This window comes from Micropterus salmoides, unplaced genomic scaffold (genome assembly GCF_014851395.1).
Source record: "Micropterus salmoides isolate LMB-PRFRI ecotype aquatic unplaced genomic scaffold, ASM1485139v1 Ms_hic_scaffold_9, whole genome shotgun sequence".
Taxonomy (NCBI): domain Eukaryota; kingdom Metazoa; phylum Chordata; class Actinopteri; order Centrarchiformes; family Centrarchidae; genus Micropterus; species Micropterus salmoides.
Window position 1 is genome coordinate 33,908,228 of NW_024044681.1, and position 19,224 is coordinate 33,927,451.

At 44.1% G+C, this 19,224-nt stretch overlaps 2 protein-coding genes across 5 annotated transcripts in view; both read right to left on the reverse strand.

Annotated features, from left to right (window-relative positions):
* Positions 1-490: 490 nt before the first annotated feature.
* On the reverse strand, positions 491-4,112 carry h3f3c (H3 histone, family 3C). The gene is made up of 4 exons (XM_038708573.1): positions 3,974-4,112; positions 2,719-2,862; positions 2,029-2,182; positions 491-1,907 (listed from the first exon to the last, which is right to left on the reverse strand). Exons 2-4 carry the CDS (start codon positions 2,844-2,846, stop codon positions 1,779-1,781), a joined length of 411 nt encoding a protein of 136 aa, XP_038564501.1. The 5' UTR covers positions 2,847-2,862; positions 3,974-4,112; the 3' UTR covers positions 491-1,778.
* A 4,501-nt stretch (positions 4,113-8,613) lies between these two features.
* LOC119895006 (rho GTPase-activating protein 32-like) overlaps positions 8,614-19,224 on the reverse strand; it is a 122,183-nt gene continuing 111,572 nt past the window's right edge. For all 4 annotated transcript variants that reach the window (XM_038707762.1, XM_038707761.1, XM_038707763.1 and 1 more), the window contains 9 exons: positions 18,661-18,743; positions 18,180-18,287; positions 17,519-17,664; positions 17,215-17,416; positions 15,380-15,525; positions 15,183-15,257; positions 14,211-15,032; positions 13,276-13,919; positions 8,614-12,374 (listed from right to left, as the gene is read on the reverse strand). In XM_038707762.1, coding sequence (XP_038563690.1) covers positions 10,098-12,374; positions 13,276-13,919; positions 14,211-15,032; positions 15,183-15,257; positions 15,380-15,525; positions 17,215-17,416; positions 17,519-17,664; positions 18,180-18,287; positions 18,661-18,743 — 4,503 coding nt within the window. In that variant the 3' untranslated portion in view covers positions 8,614-10,097. The remainder of the gene's footprint in view (positions 12,375-13,275; positions 13,920-14,210; positions 15,033-15,182; positions 15,258-15,379; positions 15,526-17,214; positions 17,417-17,518; positions 17,665-18,179; positions 18,288-18,660; positions 18,744-19,224) is intronic.

Consider the following 19,224-nt stretch of genomic DNA (forward strand, 5'->3'; position numbering starts at 1 on the left):
AGCAAACCTACACTTCTGCTCTGAAGGGCCCAGACCTCTCAGGTGGTCTGAGACAGTTCTGCTTACTGTCCCCCGAGTCAAAACTAAACACGGAGAAGCCGCATTCAGTTTTTCTGCACCATATATCTGGAAGGAACTCCCAGAAAACTGCAGGTCTGCTCCAACTCTCAGTTCTTCTAAACCAGGGCTCAAGTCTTTTCTGTTTGCTTGGGATTATTTATTGAAACACTGACTGCACTGAGGCTGCATTGTCATTCTTATACAACTGTTTGTTATTCTAATTTAATCTGTTTTGCTTCCATTTTGTTATCTTAATGTTTTTCTGTCTTGTGTAAAGCACTTTGAATTGCCTTGTTAAACAGTGTTATAACAAATAAAATTGCCTTGCTTACTCTGCAGTTACCCAGCCTTACTTTTAGACCGCCACTGCAGCATATCAGGGCCTCAGTGAAACACTGTAGAGCAAATCAATCACACCAACTAGATTCGATTTGTTTTAACACCTATTTATTACCACCATAATATGAGAAATTTGGAAAATACAAAGATCAGCTTATTTATACGTCTGAAAATCTCAAGGAATAAGAAAAATATAAAAGAAAACAAATATGAGGTTATATTGTGTATCACAAATTTTGAGAAAGGGACAGATTATATGTTCAGATCTACAGAGTGCAGGAGACACAGAGCCTAAACATGCAGAGCTTTCACTATAATGTCAATTCATACTGTAGTGACAAGTCTAAAGCCTATCTGTGGAGATAAAGAAAGAGAGAGAGAAGCATCATGTGTGATGACTGATCCACAGCGAACAACTGAATAGACGAGGAGGTGGTAAACCATCGCCCCCGTGTGGCTGCCGTTAGAATAGAAGTTGCCTTGGAAAACAGAGAAGCCCTTCCTGATTTTCTATAGCGAATCAGATCACTGTGAAAGAAACTGAAAACCATGTTGACAATATTATTTGCTTTTTCTGATTTTGATGATTTTGGAAGCAGTAAACACAAGAGATGCTCGTGGATGAATTATATGCATAAAAAAAAAAAATTAGACACCATTTCCACAACGATAATCAATATTCTTAAGTAAACAAAAGATTCTTATTTGTTGAGTACAAGTGGTTTGAAAGATCAGAGCTCACACATCCACACAAACAGACCATCAAACCGCCATCCCCTCCCAGCGCAGATTAGAGGTGAAGGAGGTGGTTTGAAAAGGTACAGTGAGCCAACTGGCTGCAGCTGGGGGAGTTGGTCTGGGCGGGAGGGGAGGAGGGTGTTCAGAGGGGGCAGAGGCCTCAGGACTAGTTTTAATAGCACCCTGCTGTGGAAGTTGCAGCTCCCCTTAAGCAGACTAGCCCCTCGACCACGTCCCTCTGCTTCAGCTCTGTTTGCCACACTAACCACGCCCGCTGGCCTCCCACACCTGGAGGAACCCAGGTGAGCTCAACGGTGGGCTTCATGTTTTGAGGCACAACCCAAACCCTCATGTTTGAGTATGTGTGCACATGCGTGTCTGATCTGCAAAACCTGTTACATGCACGAAAAAGGTACCCTAAAAACATTTGGTAAAGACAAAAAACCTATGAGAGACCAGACTTCAACATATTTCTATCTCTTCATAATCAGGATTACTCTAAAGTCTACTGAGAAGCTGGGCAGGCTCGGGAGGGAGGGTGACAGGAATGGGTGGAGGTGGGCGGGTGGGGTAGAATGAAGGAGCAAGGGCAGGTCCAGGTGAAGAAATACAGGACAGAGGAGCAACGCTAGGGAGGCCGTCTAAGCACGCTCTCCGCGGATGCGACGGGCCAGCTGGATGTCTTTGGGCATGATGGTGACACGCTTGGCATGGATGGCGCACAGGTTAGTGTCCTCGAACAGACCCACCAGGTACGCCTCACTGGCCTCCTGCAGGGAGAGGGAGGGACAGCACATGTTAGCAGGACAAGTGTGTGAACTTGGAAGTCATACTGATGGAGCTTTACTGATATTACTGATAATTTGCACACAAACACACACACACACACACCTGCAGGGCTCCAATGGCGGCGCTCTGGAAACGCAGGTCGGTCTTGAAGTCCTGAGCGATCTCCCTCACCAGGCGCTGGAAGGGCAGCTTACGGATCAGCAGCTCAGTGGACTTCTGGTACCTACGGATCTCTCTCAAAGCCACGGTACCAGGCCTGAAACACACAACCAAGCTCTAGCTCAACACACCTTTTTAATGTTGAGATTGTCGCAGGTTTATTTAGCTAAACAGGATTAATCCACTGAAGAAATAACTGGTTCCATGTGGCACTTAGGGTTGTAACTAAAAACATGCCTGCTGTTGCTTTGCTGCATATGAAACCCTCAAACTAAAAGGAATTTAATCGGTTCAGTGTTTTATTTGACTGGAGGCCCAACATGCAACCTAAGACTTGGACAGGAGGATGTGTATGAAGACAGGTTTTCATGCTGCCAATGTACAAGTGTGTCACTTTGTGGAAGCAAACAGTTTTAGTAAATAAAAGTATCAAAACATAAAGGTGAATTCAAGATTTACATCAAAGTGGAACGCTGTGTGTAACATACCACCACAACATCCATCTTACAGATGTTTTCGACTCCCTTTTATTCAGAGTCTGCCGACAGCTCGCGAAATCAGTTAAGATGAATGTCAAATCCCCATCTCATCTTGTTAAAGGTGATTTCACGGCTGTGGGAATCTTGGTGTTACCTGTAACGATGGGGCTTCTTGACGCCACCGGTAGAGGGGGCGCTCTTGCGGGCAGCCTTGGTGGCCAGCTGCTTGCGAGGAGCCTTTCCTCCAGTGGACTTACGTGCAGTCTGCTTGGTACGAGCCATTACGACGATGTATCACCTGAAGGGAATATCGAAAACTTAACGGCATACTTTGCGTTGTTCAAGCCTTTTCTCTCTGGCCTTAAGGTGCTTTAGAGCAGCTCTTTTGTACAATGTTATTGTTGTAATAAACTAATCACTGTTCAGCGCTTCAGGTATTTCTACTCAGTTCACTGGGGAATTTCATTATCAGTGACCTATCAGTCAAAATGTATAACACAACAATAACTGTTTGGAAAATATTTCGTCTTAATGTGAATGCTTATATATTTGGAGCCCTGGAACAGTACAAGATTATCAGACAATCAAAAGACTAGAACTGATACCATCAATTATAATACTGTCAGTTAAAAATTCTAAAGTTGTTGATGATGTTGCTTGGTGTTTATTATCACTATTTACCCACATATCTGTGGAAGGGAAAGTAAAAGTATCATTTTCTTTTTCAAAGTTTCCTTCGCTCAACATGATAAGTCTCAGAGGTTCAGTGATTCTGGCCCGCCCGGGAAAACTTTTCCTCGGGTTTGGCAGCAGCACAGAGAGTGCCGAGCCAATCCAGACGCGGTGGACTCCCGAACCCACCAATCACACTGCCGAACAGGTAATCATTCTCAAATCCACCAATCAGCCGTGTCTGTGTCGTATTTTAAGACCAATGGTATCTTACTCCGCAGGGTTTTAGGGCGGGACGGACAGCGTTAACCCCGCCTCATACTGCAGGATTATGGCCGCAGATCCAAATGAACCAACAGATACACAAGGCAGTGCGCGGGACGTAAACTTTGACATTTTTACTCAAAAGCAAACAACGCGCGCACACAAGACTATCAACAAATCATAGGGGATAAGTGTAGCCATCAAATAAGCATCATGGCGTGGGAAGGGATGGTATATTTGAGCGAGACGGCGAGGTAGAAATCGCCTATGAAAGTGGAGCAGATATTTCGGCAGAGGAAGTACTGAGCCGTTCTTCTCTCTGCCTGGGCATCGGGGCAGCTGCTTTTTCTCCTCTCTACGGCGTCGAAATAACACGCCATTTCTGCACCAAAACAACTTTATCTGTCTCATTTTCTTGACAAGATGGTGAATATTATCTGTGTTTAAAGAAGTAAGACGAAAATGTAACTTACCGGGGGTGAATTTACCGCTTTTTCTTCGCGCGGATACAAGTGTGTTGTGGTTGTCTGGCAGTGTCAGATATTTACTATCTCTCACACAATGGAAGCAGAGAGAGCAGGAGCAAAATGGCGGCCGTGTCAATCATCTGTCTCCCACAATGCAACTGGCAACGTTTGTAAACATTGTAACTTCGTTTCCTCCACTGTAACTTTTTGCTCCCAACGTTGTTGGTTTTGAATCAAATACCGTAATAATAAAAAAAGTAACGCCTAATAATATGTAATTAATGAACATGCATGTAACATTTTTTGGGACTATTTACGATTTCTCCTCCCAACATATTCTAAGCAATACAAATATGCAAATTACAGACCAAGAAAGGGAACAAAAAAATAATATTGAAAAACCAGGCAGCAGATATGAGCACATGCTCCAGAAAAAAAGAGAAAAGAATCAGGAGCAAGGCAAACATTGATAGGATTGTCAAGAGCCAAAACAAGAGACAATGACTAGGCTATACAATATATATTGACCAGTGGTGCAAAATAAATGAGTAGCCTATATTTTATTCAAGTACTTAAGCCTACTTAAGTACAATTTTGAGGTACTCGTAGGCCTACTTAAATTGAGTAATTCCATTTTATGTTACTTTATACTTTAGGCTACTACGTTTAGGTCCCAATTTCAAAAAAGTGCTCGCACACACAAAGTTCTTCTTGTTGTCTTCCCACTCCACTGTTCTTTTTAGTTACCTTGCGGATTCAGATTATTAGAACAAAACACAATCAAGTAAATTATGATGTACAATTATATATTTTAAAAATGAAATATAATCTATAACAGACAGTTTAAATTTGTCCCACCATTACCTGAAATGTAAGAATGAAATGTACATTAATACATTAACAGTTAGAATTCAAAAAAATGTTCTGAAATGGACCATTTACTTTTACTTTTGGTACTTTAAGTTTTTTGATGCTAATACTCTTGAATGCATGACTTTTACTTCTAGTGAATGTAGTGGGTGTTAGTACACTGTGGTTTTGCTACTTTTACTTCTTCCCCCACTGGAAGAACATTTATCAGTTTAATTTTTCAATAACCTTTACTGATTTTGACTTCTTGCAGTCAGTGTTCAGGGGTATTCAAATCCAAATTGGTAAAAGTACCTGTACTGCAATGTAAAATACTTCATAACAAATAACTTTCTAAAAGTTAATGTAGCCTACAGAAGTATTATCAGAAAAAAAGTATTAAAGTAAAAATACTCACTATGTAACCAAAATGGCGTCTGTCAGTGTTACACTGTTATATAGTAAACTGCTGGATTGTTATTACTGATGAATTAACACGTAAGCAGCTTTTTCTTGGTGGCTGCTGGCTGTGGTGGAGCTAATCTTACCTTTCTTCACACTGTGCCAGTGCTAAAGTGGTTTGAATCCTAAAGTTATATAAAGAATAGTTTACTTGTTTACCATTTTAGGATTGTTATACTTTAGATTGTCTGCTGTGTATCAGACTAAGTTTAATAAAACAACCCTGTTGTAATATGAGCATTAAATTGATCTTGAACCTTAAAGGACCACTTTGTGTGATAATTTCACATCTGAGTGCAGAAAATGACATGTGGAGTTGCCCAAGGCTCCACTCTCAGGCCTCTTCTGTTCAACGTGCAGATTTAAGACGACATCACCAGGCGACTATGGTCCCATACAAACACTAAAAGCCAGCGCTCGGTTGCAAACGTTACCGACCACAAACCAGGCCAGACATCTTGGTGTAGTCACGGACTCAGACCTATTTTAGCATCTGTATTAAGACAATTACAAGATCAGCCTTCTATCACCATAACAATATATCAGTATTCAAAGACTTAACATCTCAGCAGGATTTAGAAAGTGATCTTCAGTAGGATGGACTACTGGAACACGGTCTTTACAGGACTCTATAAAAAGTCCTCACAAGAGAGTGGATCACGTCACTCCACCTCTCAGATCTGTACTCTGGCTTCTTGTGTCAAAGAATTTTAAAACAGTGCTGCTGGTTTCTGAAGCACTGAATGTGTTTAGAGCAAACCTACACTTCTGCTCTGAAGGGCCCAGACCTCTCAGGTGGTCTGAGACAGTTCTGCTTACTGTCCCCCGAGTCAAAACTAAACACGGAGAAGCCGCATTCAGTTTTTCTGCACCATATATCTGGAAGGAACTCCCAGAAAACTGCAGGTCTGCTCCAACTCTCAGTTCTTCTAAACCAGGGCTCAAGTCTTTTCTGTTTGCTTGGGATTATTTATTGAAACCCTGACTGCACTGAGGCTGCATTGTCATTTTTATTCAACTGTTTGTTATTCTAATTTAATCTGTTTAGCTTCCATTTTATGTTATCTTAATGTTTTTCTGTCTTGTGTAAAGCACTTTGAATTGCCTTGTTAAACAGTGTTATAACAAATAAACTTGCCTTGCTTACTCTGCAGTTACCCAGTCTTACTTTTAGACCGCCACTGCAGCATATCGGGTTTGATGAACGATGCACTTTACTGCCAGAAATTCCCACAGAAACAATGCAAGGATCTATCTCAAAGAAAGAATATGTATATTCGTGTGATACTTTTAAAATGTTGTATTTTTCCTATTATAGCAAAATACGTGAATGTGCTCAAATCTATTCCTATATCTATGGATCCCAATTTGTTGTTTAAAAGTAGCGTTCAGTGTCTTCATTGTCATGCAGATATCTTAGAATAATAATAGATTAGTGATAAAGATCAAATGAACAAATTATTTGTGTAGACAACAAAACAATTAAAGGTTATGCAAGAGTATAGAGATGAAAACCAACATTTTTAATATTGCTACACCATTACTGGAGTTGTAGCCTAGATGTATCATTCAATATCAGAAGTCCTGACATTTATCAAGTGGACTGGAGTTTTATCTCCCTGATCACCTTACTGGCCATGATATGAAACAAGAGGGAAAGTAAGCCATTAGGTTGCAAGGCCTGAGTCCAGGCCTGCTTTGAAAAGCCACGTTCAAGGGCTCTTGTGATAGCAGCATCATTTCTACATATATTCATGTGGATGACATTTAGCGTACAAGTTATTCTCAGTCATTCTGACATGAAGCTCATGCCAAACCCCACACTGATGCTGAAAAACGACTTTACCATTCATAACCCGCCTTCACGTTGTGATGGAGCAGTCAAATCATGTCCCTCTAGCCGCCTCGTTTTAAACAGTCCTGATTTAGCATCTCTTTTTCAAAAGAAAGATATCGTCATCATATTCCAGCACCAGAGCAGAGTTAGGATTCAAACTGTAGGATGCCAGCTGTACAGACATGTCGGGATTCGTTCAGTTCCGCTTCAGTAGCAGGCAACAGACACGTCCATTTTAAAATCTGGACAAATCTATAAAAATACATGTCAGAAATGAAAAGTAAACTTAAGCAATCTTATCCCAAAGGTGTGTTCTTCACTCTACAAAGGGTGGGTAACTCGTCACAAGTAGCCTAATGCCATTTAGTAAAAAAACAAAAAAAGCCTATTTTGCCACCACAACGGTAGGCTAGCTTTTCCCGTTCCTTTTAAAAACTGCTGCTTATACTCTTGAATATTTTTTGGGCAAATAATCTACTTTTAACTTGGCTTGCCATTCATGCTTTGATACAGCTAGTCTGTTATCTACTCTGCATTTACCCATATGAGCCGTCATCCAAGCTGCGCGCGCGATAACGCAGGACGCACGTGCCTGCCAGATATAATGAGCTGGGCAGGTGCAACCGTTCCAAAATCAGCCAAATACCTCTGCAATGTAAGGTCTGCTTGTTCTACTAATGTAACTCAGATCCAGTACCTGCACGCGGGGCCAGTGTCTGTGTTGGAAAGCAGCCTCCAGAAATACTTTTAACTTTCCCTTAATGTCGCGTTAAAAGCGTATTTAGTCTCCGCAGAACAAATACAGGCTACACATCTCAGTCAGAAGATCACCGGATTGATTCTGATATAGGCTATTAACAGAATCATCTCGCGCAGAGCATGGCTTTCTGTTGATGGAAACGATTTCTTTTTTCTAAATCGTGTTGGTTGCTATTTGTTTTACAGCGATGCCTGATGATGAATTCATTAAACAGAAGTCGCCAGTGAAACCGATCTTGGCTTTCACTCTGTAGGCTACCAGTTGTTGTTTAGATAAACATTTTTTTCATATCATAATTTTTTCATATCTACCCATAAAATCATGTTATTTATTTTGTCAGTGGGTGACTTTATACTTTTTTGTCAGATGCGGGATGTAAAGTTTTCATCATGGACTTTGTGATTTTCTTTTAATTTTTATTCTGCTTCCCTTGCTTCTGGTCCTTGTGAACATGAATTATTTATTTCCACAAGTCTTACACACTGAATGTCAGACTATATCCTTGAACCTGTGGGTACATGAAGTTACACAGCTCTTCCATCTCTCAGCACCTTCAACAGGATGTCAATCAAAAAGATTACTCACCAAAACACACTGCACCTTGAGGTCCAACAAAGGTGCTGAATGCATTTCCTTCCTCATAAAGCATTTGCAAAGCCAATTTTCTTCCGAGGACTTGTCGGACTGAACCGGGCAGTGGTGGGTTAGTAAGATCATGCACAAATTAAAAGACATGGATTATAACTATTCCTGAACAGTTTTATTTATTTCATATCTAACTTTAGATACCTCTAGGTTGAGACAAGAGTGTTTTCACATTCAAGTACACAGTGCCTTACTTCAATGGCCCATCTGAAAAGAGGCTTTAGATAAGGCAAGAGGAGCAAAACCTGCAAGCGATATAGAAGTCAAACAGGTACAGAGTACAACCTGGATTTAGACATATTGAAACATATTGTAATCCATACATTATGGTAAACCAAAAGGGTATGTAGTATAAATACCAGATGAATGTACTATACATCGATTTCCAGCCTGAAAAGAAATGGCCCCAGATATAATTAGAAAAAAAAAACAAAAAAAACATTTCCCTCTGTTCCCCATTGTTTTAAATTCAGTACCAATGAGACGCTGAACTGTCATGAATCATCCCAAGTGAACTTACATCTAGAGATATCACAATGTTTGTGCATTATGACAACGGACTTGACAATGACAGTAAACAAAATATGGTCTGTAGGAACAAAATGTAAGGCTCATCACCAAGTTGCTTTTCCCACAAAGCAGCTGCAACATGTTCTTCCCCACGTTGTTCGAGAGAAATGTTATTCAGTTAGTCCAGTTCATGAAAGTACCGTGATAGTGGAAAAAAAGAAGGAAATAAAAATAAACATTTACACATCTCCTTACACATCTAAAAAGGTACAACGGGCATCCATCTCCCCCCTCTTTACCCCGTATGTGCAACAACTGCGCCAAGTCGTTTGGTCCCTCTTCCAATGAAGAACAAACAAGTACCCAAACATTCCATTAGAAGTCATTGAAATCTGTTTATAGCAATGTTCCATAAAATGGCACAGTCACAAAGAAAATAACACAATGATAACTACCATATTAACTGAAATTAACCCATTGCAGCTCCTTATCAAAGACAAACAGATGCACCATACCACCTACATGTGTACATATTAGCAGAGGGAAGGTGTGACGACCTACATGTAACCTCCTTCAATAATTTGTGCTGCAACATCCGGAAAGAACGCAATGGATAGTGAAGTACACAGAACTGTTCTGTAAGACATAGAGAGTGCATGCATTTCTAAAATGCAAACCATAATCCCAGTTGATGCTCATACCCAGCGCCACACCTAAAACAAAAACACAAAATACAACAAAAAAATCCCTTTTTACTAGTAATTCTAATATATATATTTTACATTTTTGTGGTTCCTGTTAAGTACCTTACATCTTTCATATCATGTACATTTATGAACGGCTACTGTCGCAGTCAATCACAGTAATATGACCTCTTGGACAATAATTTCAGGTACATTCAGGACTTTCTGTAAAAAGTCTTAAATTTTCTTTACAATTCATTAAAAATACAGAGGAGCAAAAATATTGGTGATACATCAGTCCACTGTCCTGCAGAGGCTGCTCAACCATAGCTCAACAAAGTCTTTCTTCTACACAGCTAAAGATAATTCCCCCCCTCCTGTGCTTCATTCTGTATGTATCTCTGTCTCTGGCCTCTGCATGGCCAGGTCAGTCTGGAGAAAGGCTCCCTGGCCCAGTGCTGTGGAGTACGCTCTGTTGCTTTGGCTCACTGTGAATCCGGGGGCGGGATAGGAGCTGGAGCCTCCACGTGGGGCCTGAGGCTGAGGTACTGGGTGGTAATCTTCCAAGTTATCATAGTGGGACTGCGTGGTTTTAGTGCTGTGTTTCTGATATGAGTAGTCTCTGTCCAGTTCAGGTTTGCCCTGGCTGTAGTGCTGCTGCTGCTGCTGCTCTCGGAAGCTGTGTGATCGCTCCGGTTTGGAGCGGGCAAGTTGTTCTCTGGGGGCTGTGGCCTGGTCGTCCGTACTGTGGTAGCCGCTTGGTGTTTTCGCTTTACTCTGGTGGGGGTCAGAATCAGGACACTCGTAACGTGGTTGAAAGTTCTTCTTGTTGGTATACTCCGGCTGCCAGTGTTTAGACCTGCTGCTGTCTCCACCCAGCTTCTCGTCTCCAGTCTCGTACTTGGCCTCGTGTCGGCCGCTCTCCTGCTGATGGGAGAGACTGTGGCCCAGAGAAGCTGGGAGCGAGTGAGAGGACGGGCATTTCTTGGAACTGCTTGGCTTGGCGAGCCCGTCTGACTTGGTGCCCGCTGCGCTACCCTGGACATGCTTGTCAGTCTCCATGTACATGAGGACGTCAGGGTCTGACACCATATGTCTGGGGAGGTAGCGCCCATCTTTACTCTCGGCTGCAACCAGCACAGCTTTACCTGGGTCAGATTTACTGCGCAGGTGCAGGGTTTCATACCCTGATATATCGGATGGTATAAAAAAGCCGACATTGTCATACTGAGAAAGGACAGGGCCTTTAATCTTCTGTCTGGCCCTGCTCTCCCTGCGGATGGAGTGCATGCGGAGCCTTTCTGACTCCTCGGGGTCCCAAGCGAGGTAAGCAGCAGCTTCCTTGGTCCCATGACTGGGGGGCATGTCCCGGCTCACAAAGCTGTGCTCCTTCCCAGGTGGGAGAACATGGCGAGCGAGGTAGTGGTACCCAGCCCCCTTTCCACCCGGTCGGCCAGCAACGGCTCCAGGATCTCGGCTGCCATAGGAGTGGATGTGCCGGACACGAATGGTGCCGTAAGGGTCAATGTCATAGAAAGGCGCCTCCAAAGGGCTTGAACCGGAGTATGGACTGTAGCGATACTGAACCCGTCCATTCTCAAAGTAAGGCTGCAGCTGGGTGACGTGGTAGTCGGCCTGTGAGGACTGCTGCGGGGGCTGCTGGTAGGCTTTGCACTGATACATGGGCCGGTGGTAAAAGAATATATCATCATCTGGAGGAACTTCAGTCCTTTGGATGGGCACTGAGCGGATAGTAGAAGGAACATGAAGGGAGTGCACTCTGCGGATGGTGGGATAGCCGTGGGTTCTGTCATGGCTATAACCCGGATGCCCTGGCCCCGGAGACACATACACACTGCGAGGGTTTCCTCTGGACTTTATAGAGTGGTGGTAGGACCTGGGGCCTAAAGTGCTATATCTGTTGTCTACACGGGCGCTGTAAGGTATCTGAGGCTCAGATTTAGACACAAAGGAGAGGTGTGGGGGGACGCTGTCTGGCCGGTAGTGGTGTGGCATGGACTGCGGGCCCAGAGGAACAGGCCTCTGGTGGTAGTATGCAGATCCTGGAGGCTCAATTAAGAGTGGCTCTCCTTTAGCATGGTACAGGTAGGCTGGCTGGTGCGTGGAAGATTTACGAGGAGAAAGAGGATGGTGAGGCAGAGCGTCCTCCAGAGGGCCTGGGCCAGGTCCCTCACCCAGGATATGGTAGGAGGCTTCACTTTGGCTGAGTGCTGCTGTCGCCAGTTTGCTCTCTATGGTGCGGACTGGAGGGGCTGGGGGTGTGGTTGTGTAAGAGTCTTGGTACTTTGCAGACTCTGTGCAGGGCTGTACTGGCTTTATGGCCTCCCAAGGCTTCTCATGAAGCTCGGCAGAGGTGGGGGCCACTCGTGCGCTGGCCTTCGAGACGGGCTGAGCTTGGGTTTTGGGTTGGGGTTGGACCTGTGTCTGAGACTGTGTCTGAGGCTGTGTCTGAGGCTGTGTCTGAGGCTGTGTCTGAGGCTGTGGCGGTGGATGAGACTGTGGATGAGGTTGTGTTGGTGGAGTTTGGGTTTGATGTTGAGGCAGTGAGACAGCCTGCCTTTTGGGCTTTCGGATTTTAGGAGGTGGCTGTTCTGATGGTTTTGGAAGGATTGGGGGCGGTGCAGTCTCCTCTGGTTTGACCTGAGACAAAACACAACAAAACAGTCCCGTATATAGTGAGGAAAGTTTACAAAAAACAAGGTGCCCGCTGCTGCAGTGGGTCAGGAGGTTATTATACCACAAAACACCACATCTAACCCTCACACACCTCAGCTGTCACCAGTGTGGTTACTGGGCAGTTCCACTGCAGCAGCAGCATGCCATACATTCTTAATGTCTGTTTAAGTTTTTGTTTCTTGGTTACTCTTTTTCCTACTAGTGGGTCCTTGTGTTGTAGGCGTATTTTGGCTTCTGTTCGCTTTAAAATAAACGAAAGCCGTGAATATTAAGAAGCTCTGAAGATTAAAACCTGCAGTGCTGAACGTTTGTCTCCCCCTCCTGACAGTGAGAATAATTACACAGCACTGTGGACATGCTTCTGACGTACAGGCTCGCTATGGTGGCTACGACAACCGTTTCACCACAGACACCAGATTTAAAATACAGAGAGATTTACCTGGCTTACCTGGTTGTATTAACTTGTTTGGCGAATGCTTGAAGGTAACGGACGTTAATTTAGCTAGAAACAGGAGACACTTGGCATAAAGACTGGCAGGAGGATTTATTTTTTCACCTTTGGACACAGCCAAGGTAGCCATTTCCCCCCGTCTTCAGTCTTTGTGCTCGGCTGGCTGGCTGCAGCTTCATGTTTAAATGGACAGAGAGGAGAGTCGTACCGATCTTATCATCTGACTCTCGGCAAGAGAGCAAAAAAGGTGTATTTCTCAAAATGTTGGACTCTTCCTTTAAGGCTAATTATTCCCTCATGTTATACTGCATATAAATTATTAATACGTTTGGATGATGCTGATTGCAACTCACACATAACCCAAATACAGGTCATATTAGTACCAATCAACATATGAAACTGATATGACCCTACCTCAGGAACAGGCTGTGGTGAGACTCCAGTGTCTTTGTAGTTGCCGCTGGGGGTGGTGGCTGGAGTGGTACTAGATGAGCTGGTATGGACTGGGACCTGCTGCCTTTCTGGACTTTTTCTGGTTGGAGAAGTCAGGCTAGTTGAACTGGGGAGTGGGACACACTTGTAAAGAGGATTATCTGGTGGGGTGGAGTCCATTTCTGGCTGTGGTACAGGTGGAGTTGTAGAGGACTTGGCACTCTCTGATGGCTTGGTAATGGTGCTGGTTAACTCTAGTGGCTGCTGCTTGACTGTAGGACTGGAATTGGGGGGATAAGATAAGACTGGGGTGACAGTCGCAGCGGTGCTGTTTGATGGCTGGGGACTTCCCCTCCCTGATACTTCCTCCTCTGAAGTATGGCAATGTGGGACCAGTGGATGTGGCGAGTCCTGGAAGGTGGAGGTGTCCTGTGGCTGCAGTGGGGACACCGGTGTGGGGTGCTCAGAGGACTGGGACTGAATGGAGACCTGCTGGGCAGACTCAGCGAGGGCTAGGGCCAACATGCGGGCAGCATTTTTAGGAGGGGGAGGAGGGGCAGTAGAGGGAGCTGTAGAGCTGAGGGAACGAGGGGTAAGGTCCTTTGAAGAGTCCAGAGCTACGACTCCTAGCAGGGACACAAAAATACAGGGGATCTATAGTTGAAGAATGAAAAAAGCAAAAGAGCAGCAGCAGGCAGGCTGGTTTTAAGGTGCTTCAAGAGTGGGAGAGAGGGGAAAAGTTATGCCTGATGCTCAAGCATGATACAAAAAGATTTATTAAAGATGAAATCCATGCAAACCGGAGGAAACTAAAGCTAGAAAAAAAAGCATTCTTATAAATAATGGCATGATTTACAACCTTATTTTAATCTACGTAACAGTGACAAGTCAGAAACGTGCATAAAACCGCTTCCTACCTTGGTGCTCTTGGCTGCTGGCAGCGGGCGCCTGCTGTACACCGTCCTGTCCCTTCAGCTCTCTACTGTCCACACTGTCAAAGGCTGCCAGCTTAGAGTGGAGCTCCATTTGGAAAGCTTCACTGAGCGATGGCTCTGCTGCCCTCAGCAGCACACTGCCCATCAGGGGAGGAGAATCCTTGGCTACTGAAGGAGGAGATAATGGCTGTGGAGAGACAGCCTGTCCCGCTGTATTCTTGTCAGGCATCTCTGTAGGGAAAAGCTCTGAAGTGGAAAATGCTGTCAAACTAGCGGTCTTCCCACATTTAATAGGCGACACCGCCTGTGTGGGTTTATCAGTGTAAGAATAGGAAGTGGTCAGTTTCTTGCTTTGCACCTTCTCTCCAGCAGCCTGGCTGAAGTCTGTGGACAACAGGCTGCCCAGGAAGGTGGCGGAGATGAAGTCAGAGCCGTTGGTCTTGCCACAGAAGTTGCTGGGGCTCCTCTTTATCGTGGAGCTCTCCGCCCCAGCTGGTGAGTCATCTACGGGGAAGGCATAGGAGGTGTCGGGGAGACTGCACTGGAAAGACATGGGGTCAAAGTCCAAGGAGGCCATGCCAATGTCTGGCGGGCTGAGGTCCACATCTTCACCTGCTGAGCGGGGAGGTGAGATGAGGGCAGGCACACAGATGGGTCCGTCGTCGCCGTCGCTGTCCTCTGTGGCGTCCAGGTTATCGTAAGAGTTGCAGTGCTGCCGGCTGTCCAGCAGGTCGCCATTAAAGGAGGCTGACAGGGCATCGCTGCTGGAGCGCGGCCGCCGAGGACGGTACACCTTGGACTCTCCTGAAGGAGGGAAACATAATCAGAAGCAATTTATTTTAAAAAGGCCCTACGTTTAACAGGAGGATACACTGTAGAAAGAGCTTTTGAAATATAAGATGGGCAGCACTGACTATGCTGAAACAAAGTGAACGGGAAGACACAAATGATTACCTTCAACATTGTGCAGGGAGCTCAGTGATTCTTCACTTTTGGCGGATCGTAATGTTGCTGTGTCTCCTCTGCCTCCTGAAACACGATGATTAAAAAGGTATCAGCATTTAGCCTTGTTTAGTCAAATAATATCTTCTCATTGCAATTGTAAGGCGACTGAAAAATGGACTCATTCTAGTTGTGGAGCAAGGACTCACCAGCGAGGGCCATGGCCTTTAGTTCATTGGGCTCACTGGGATTCCGGTGCAGCTTGCGCTTGGACATGGAGGAAGACTTGCCTAGGTTGAAGAAAGAACGCCAACTGCCCACAGGAGACTTCTTGGATTTAATAGGAGGCCTCTTCCTGTGTTTATAAAATGGTGGTGGACAAGCAGACATGGAATAGTTACTTTCTGTAGAAATCTTAATGACAGGTCCTGAGTCAACTTGTGACACTGGGTGCTTCTCAAGTCTCTTATTTGTCGTTTCTTTGCTCCTTGCTTGAACAGGAAGTCGCTCCGCCATCTTGCAGACCATCCCAAAGCTCTTATTTGCGCTCCGAGGAGTGAGGATCGGTGACGAGTGATGTGACTTTGAAATAAAATGTATGCAGTAGTGTTAAAGGATATCAGAAGAGGAAATAAACAGAAAGCCTAAAACTGAGCGTCGACTTTGAAATGAGTTACATCATCTCAATTTCCCTGAAACATTCAGCCTAATAAATCCAAAGACACCTTGGATCATTTTCTGGGTTATTCAATAACGAATTCACAATCAGTAAATAATAAATCAATAAATATAAATGCAGATAATATGAGCATTGTGCCAGTAGAAATGATCCTGTGCCTCTCTACAGCTGTTAGAGTGACTGACAGCCGTCATCAGAAACGGACATCGCTTCACGTGACACTTCGGAGGAAAGAATGTCTCATATGTCCTCGTTCCTTCTCTCCTGGCTTGATTTCCTTGTTTCTCTCCATGCATCCCCGGTGGGCGGGACTAAGACGCAAGTGAGGGAAACGTGAATGCAATTAAGCAGAGGTGGGACCAAGTCATCGTTTTACAAGTCCGAGTCAAGTCTCAAATCTTAGCACTCAAGTCCCAAGTCCAGACCAATCATGACTGGCAAGTCCGAGTCAAGTCTCAGGTCAAGGACCAACAAGTCCGAGTCAAGTCCAAGTCTTAAACTTTGAGTTTCGAGTCCTAAACAAGTCATAATGCGCTCTTCACCAAATGTAAAACCATTTCAAAAGTTTTTATAAGTTAAAAATACAAAAAATGTATTGAATGAAGCATTAGACTGTACAGAAAGAAGGCAGAGGTGCAGTTTCACACAACAAATGTTTTTCATGAATTAAATGTTCATGTTCATTATTTAACAGGATTACTCATTGCCTTAAGAAACATTAAACTATTGAAATGTAATACTTTCTTTTTAAAAACTATTATATATGCATTACTCAAAAATCCCATATAGCCCATAAAATAAGAAACAATAGTCCAACATTATTAACTTTAAGTAGCATCTAGTGCACAAGAGGACGACAGTCCTTGTTCCCTCTTGCTGGAGGAAGCCACACACTCCAGTCTAATTGAGCACCGCGCTATGTTGATGTGCTGCGCAGTTTTTTATATCATCATTTATATTCGGGCATGTGGAGTGTCAAGTCAGCTCGAATCAAAAGGCTCAAGTCCAAGTGAAGTCACCAGTCATTGGTGTTCAAGTTAAAGTCGGGTCGCAAGTCTTCTTTGATTTTGTCAAGTCGAGTCTAAAGTCATCATTTTTGTGACTCGAGTCCACACCAGAAGAGACTTCTCTTCAGAGACTTGATAAGCACCCATTGTCAGCCTGGATCAGGAAGAAAATGGCTCTGCCTGCATTCTTACCAGCAGAGGGAGACACACTCCAGCATTTAAAGTCCAGTGGCATTAAAATGCATCTTTCTCTACAAAATCATGTCTCTGTCTGTGTGTCTAAATTTAGATTGTATATTAATCGATCTTTTGAAGATGTAGTCATCAAATGACATAAAAGGAAGAAGAGTTAACAAACCTCTCGGTGGGAAACTCGATGACAGTGTGGAACTTGCCCTGCAGGGCAGCCGGACCTTCGCCCACCTCGATGTACTTGCTGTCTTCCGTGACCGGAGAGTTGATCTGAGCCTGGGTCCTGGCCTGGGCCTCCTCCAGAGTCAGCAGTTTAGTAGAGGGTGATGAAACCAGCAGGGATTTGGGCCGCGACAATGAGTTGTGACCTGGTGATGTGGAAGAGTGTTTATTGCTCAAACAGAAGCAGCAGTGGGTGGTGGAAGGAATAATTTAAGCAGAGGTCTCATCAAACCGATGCCTGTACGTACCTGCTCCCTCTCGTATCAGTGAGCTGAGTTTACTGCTGAAGAGAACATCCACATGGTTGAGGATGAACTCCACCACCACCGACTGGATTCGGACTTCCATGAAGGCCGCTGTGCCGCTGAAGCAGGCGGATTCAATCTGTTTTGACCTGAGGCAATCATGGACAAACAACAACAAAGGGAAAAATTACATTTGCAAAGTCCACCTGATTTTGTTGAAGTGGTTAAATTTAAAGTTACATCATTTGTGTAAAAGGATTTTGAGATGCGTTGATCAGCACCCTCCCACATACAGCTGCTTAAATCCTTCCATTCAGGCAGAATGACTCATTCAGAGCAGGAGACACGGTACTTCCTGCTGCACAGAGCCCATTATCTGGGCTGATTCAAGTCTGAGAAATCGTTAATGTGAATAGTAAAAGACCCACATAAGATCAACTACATATTAGGGATGGGTATCGCTACTAGATACCTTTAAGGTATCGACCGAAATAGCCCAGTATCAAGTAGTACTCCAGTCAAACGAGCACTGCATTCGAAATGAATCACTCAAATAATAGGGACAGCCAATCAAGACAGCTTTTAGATTATGATTTACAGTGTATTCACTGCAAGGAAATCCATGTATACAAAGAACATTCTATGGAGCAGGAGAGCATCACACCTCAGTAGGTTGGGCGCCCAGACGATGGCCAGGTTCTTGCTGTGCATGTTGGTGATGTAGCTGAACGCTGCCAGGCGAGAAAGGTGTCTCATCAGGAACTCCAGGGTCCTGAGAATCAAATATTCATTTATTCAGATTTAATTGGCTCCCACTAGTGATGTGCCCACTAATGGCCATGATAGAGATACTTCTTCAGAGCATCAATATTTCACTCTGTACCCAAATCCCAGAGGAATGTCACTTAGAAATTAGCATTTGTATGCTTTCACAAAGGATGGGAAATTCAATTCATCATCAGCAACACAAGGATCAGCCGGGACCTGTTAAATGATTTCATTCACTGCAGTATGGCACTACAAAAACCCTTGATTTTAACATTAACTGACACACACCACTGATGTGAATGCACAACGTGAGTATGCATCTGTAATCTGGGAGTTCCTGCGCCTGCCAAAGGGTGGCAATGTGCCTCTACACTGACCTGTAATGCGGAGGAGGAAGCTGCTGGATGACATCATGGATTTTGATGAGTCGCTCTTCGTCCGTCGCTGCTGATACAGCCTCCTTCAGAGTGAAAACAATGGGAGGTATGGGGAGAGAATGAGATAATAGTGGGATGTGTCAGTGCATCAACATTAAGCTCATTCACTTGTCATCCCGGGTTCACACTGCTACATGAAGCACGGAGGGGACATCGGTCTGCAGCCCCCCCCAGCTGCCATAACAACCTTCATCTTCAGGGACTGTTATGCTTGGAAAAGGTTTTTATTCCTACAAATCACGCAGAGAGCATTTTGCTGTATTTTGTAATGATAGGGTGTGTCAAGTACAATGATATAATTTTAAGGGTCTCTGTGACTCATAACTGTAAGATAAATCTGAAGACTTCAGATAAGATAAATGTGTAAGATAAATTTCCTTTATTTTCTATAGAGATCAAGCACAAATTTAAAATCAGTTCTGTCAGGCATCGGTGCACACAGCAACTCAAAACAACATGAAAAGTAAAGCTCTGTAATAGAGTTGTATCCACACACTAGTATAA